Below are 3,783 nucleotides of genomic sequence, written 5' to 3' on the forward strand. Positions count from 1 at the left end.
CGTTTAGAGCAGGTGAGTGGTGACTGAGGTAAAGATAGGAGGCGGCGACTGACTGCAGTATAGACCACGACTGACTGACTGCCTTGTTGCCTTAGAACTGACGGGGTATTAAAGCAGAGGTGACAGGACATCCACGGGAAACGGAAGAGTAATTTCCGGTGTGGGCTTCACTGGTATTGGGTGGTGGTGTTGGCCGGACGGGCACTGTCACCACCTAAGAAAGATGCACTCGACGACTCCCGTCACGCAGGCCGCCCTCCTCCTCCTCCTTGTTCCTGTTGTTACTGCAGTGACGGCTAGTGTTCCTGTTGTTACTACAGTGACGGCTAGTGTTCCTGTTGTTACTACAGTGACGGCTAGTGTTCCTGTTGTTACTACAGTGACGGCTAGTGTTCCTGTTGTTACTACAGTGACGGCTAGTGTTCCTGTTGTTACTACAGTGACGGCTAGTGTTCCTGTTGTTACTACAGTGACGGCTAGTGTTCCTGTTGTTACTACAGTGACGGCTAGTGTACCTGTTGTTACTACAGTGACGGCTAGTGTACCTGTTGTTACTACAGTGACGGCTAGTGTACCTGTTGTTACAACAGTGACGGCTAGTGTACCTGTTGTTACTACAGTGACGGCTAGTGTTCCTGTTGTTACTACAGTGACGGCTAGTGTACCTGTTGTTACTACAGTGACGGCTAGTGTTCCTGTTGTTACTACAGTGACGGCTAGTGTTCCTGTTGTTACTACAGTGACGGCTAGTGTTCCTGTTGTTACTACAGTGACGGCTAGTGTTCCTGTTGTTACTACAGTGACGGCTAGTGTTCCTGTTGTTACTACAGTGACGGCTAGTGTTCCTGTTGTTACTACAGTGACGGCTAGTGTACCTGTTGTTACTACAGTGACGGCTAGTGTTCCTGTTGTTACAACCTTGATTAATCTTATACAACCCAACTTAACACAGCCTTGATTAATCTTATGCAGTCTATACTAATATAATTAAAAAATGACTAACTTAAACTCATCTAACTCTCCCAGTCAAGTAAAATATTTAACAAATATTATACAAATGTAAATTAGCAAGCTAATGTTGATAATGAAGCCGATGATAGTCATGAAAGAATACTGTAATAATAATAATAACAATATATCATTACTACAGAATTATTATTGTTAATAATAATAATAATAATAATAACAGTTGAAATAATAATTCTGAATGGAAAAGTAATTAATTAACAAACAATCGTTAAGAATATTTTCACTTGATAATAACAAGTACATTTTCCTTTGTTTGCATGTTTTAGGGAGTGTAATGTGATCAATTAGCACTCACAGTGGCAAATATGACGGGCATTAATTATTATGAAGCACGCTAATTCCATTGTAATGTGTAGCTGACTAAGTGGCGGTGCGGGTTTAGTTGTTCAATGGTCCCCCAGTAAGGGGTCTCGTTACGCTGCTACTGTTATCTTGGTTATCTTGAGGTTATCTTGAGATGATTTCGGGGCTTTAGTGTCCCGCGGCCCGGTCCTCGACCAGGTCTCCACCCCCAGGAAGCAGCCCGTGACAGCTGACTAACACCCAGGTACCTATTTTACTGCTAGGTAACAGGGGCATAGGGTGAATGAAACTCTGCCCATTGTTTCTCTCCGGCGCCCGGGATCGAACCCGGGACAACAGGATCACAAGTACAGCGTGCTGTCCGCTCGGCCGACCGGCTCCCTCCCTCCCTCCTGTGGAGGTGGCAGCGACACTGGTGTTGCAGATGAAGAGTGAGCTGCAAGTCCTCATTTATAATACTTTCACTATTATGTGCTTGTAGGGGTACCGATCTCCAGTGCCTGCCCCCCCCCCCTCTCTTTACCATTAATTAATTTTGTTTTTTCATACTATACATTTTAAATTCATGGGATGCCCTTTGACCTGTGCTGCTCCAGTCCGTAGGGTGCAATTACCTTACCAAATATATGAAATAAAATATATTAAATCAGAGCTTTAATATACCAATGTGCTTTAATATAATTACTAATCTCTCTCATCTCATTTTTTCTTCCAATGTATCTGTTATCATTTTATTAATTCTCCTAGAATTTACCTACTTAAAATTATCTGTTAGATTAAGGACCTGCCCGAAACGCTGCGCGTACTAGTGGCTTTACAAGATTGTAAATACTATGCTATGCATTCTCTCAAACCCAATGTACCTTCTTGTATATAAATAAATAAATAAATAAAGTAAGAATAATTATCACCAATATAAAAAAGTCTGAAATTTAGCAACCCAAAGAAGCGACTAGTAAATAGGTGAGACTTATTTTCTTATGCCTAGTTTTGTGTACATGGCTAGATGACTAACCCCTGGCTATACCTGAGCGTATTGCACAGTATTTAGAACAATTTCCATGTGCACCGCAGTTGTACTGGCTCCTGGGCTAAGCAGGTCGTCCTGTGACCTAGACTTGAGCCTGCACTGCCTCTCTCTCTCTCTACATCTGTGATCGATGACCAAACGTGCTCAGACCTTAACTAATTCACGGTTGATCTACCACCACCACCATCGGCCCCTAGCTGCACCTTCACTACCATAACTACCAACATTATCATCTTCACCAGAATGTGAACACCAGCATCACCATCTTCTTCACCACTGCTGCCACCAGCACCATCGTCATTTTCATCATAACCAGCAACGCCACCATTATCATCTTGACTACTACCACTACTACCAACACCAGTACCATCCTAATGTTCATCATCACCATCATCTTCACATTTACACCGAACACTACCACCACTATCATTTTCACAAACTCTGCCACCAACAATATCATCATCTTTCTTACCACCGCCACCAGCATCATCACTACCAAAGACACTGCCCACCACCACCACCACTTACAACAACATCACTACCAAAGACACCACGGTGAGACATAACCAACAACAATCGTCGACACATAATAAGTACCTAGAAATAATGATTTACAAAATAGGTCAGAGCTAGGATAACCTACCATTGGAAACCGAAACACTAATAGTTTTTCAGTTTCAATTATAATAGGGGTTTTCAGGGAGCCCAAACATCAAGGTGTTCAATTTCAAACTATAGCTCACACACAGCACATGATTTGCATAAAGCACAATACTTATACCGATCACATCATTCTAATAAGAGATCAAGGCTCATATTGAGAGACGCTCCCATAGTGAGATAGTTACATACGCTGATCATATATACCGTATCATTTTCCAACTACAACAACTGGAGCAATAAGAGAGGCTGATGCTCTCACTAAACCAGAGCTAGAAGTGATTTACAGGCACCTCCAATAAGCACACAGGGACCCATGTTTGAATTACCAATATGAGAGGTATCATATGCGGCTAATGGGTCCATCATGGCTCCACACTCACCCCCAATGGCCCACAAAGGCCCGAGGTATCATTAACCTATTAAACACGGGTCGTGGGAGAAAGCCTCACTAGTCTCCAATAAACTGCACTTGTTGAGTTACCAGTCTCCTAATTATCGACGGGCATGTACCTCTGAAGTAGTCTAACCGAGGCGATACAGTAACGTCGTCCCGGGCTATATATTTTCTGAAAGGCCCCAGCGCTCACATGGAACACCAGCACAAGATTGTCACCAGAGGCTATCATAGTTTACTATCGACAATAGATACGTCAGCGACAATGAAACATCTTAACCGTAGGGATCAAAAACTATTTTAAACACAGGAACTGTAAGGCAGTGTAACCTCAGTGATCCCTAAGGATCATACGTACGGTGTT

At 42.8% G+C, this 3,783-nt stretch overlaps 1 protein-coding gene across 1 annotated transcript; it reads left to right on the plus strand.

Moving 5' to 3' along the window:
* Positions 1-223: 223 nt before the first annotated feature.
* LOC138365296 (hepatitis A virus cellular receptor 1-like) lies at positions 224-958 on the plus strand. The gene has a single exon (XM_069325581.1). The coding sequence runs from the start codon at positions 224-226 to the stop codon at positions 956-958; it is 735 nt and encodes a 244-aa protein (XP_069181682.1).
* Positions 959-3,783: the final 2,825 nt, after the last annotated feature.

Source organism: Procambarus clarkii, chromosome 16 (genome assembly GCF_040958095.1).
Source record: "Procambarus clarkii isolate CNS0578487 chromosome 16, FALCON_Pclarkii_2.0, whole genome shotgun sequence".
Taxonomy (NCBI): Eukaryota; Metazoa; Arthropoda; class Malacostraca; order Decapoda; family Cambaridae; genus Procambarus; species Procambarus clarkii.

Coding starts and splice junctions, on each gene's coding strand:
- LOC138365296 (XM_069325581.1), top strand. CDS start 224: ATGCACTCGACGACTCCCGTCACGCAGGCCGCCCTCCTCCTCCTCCTT.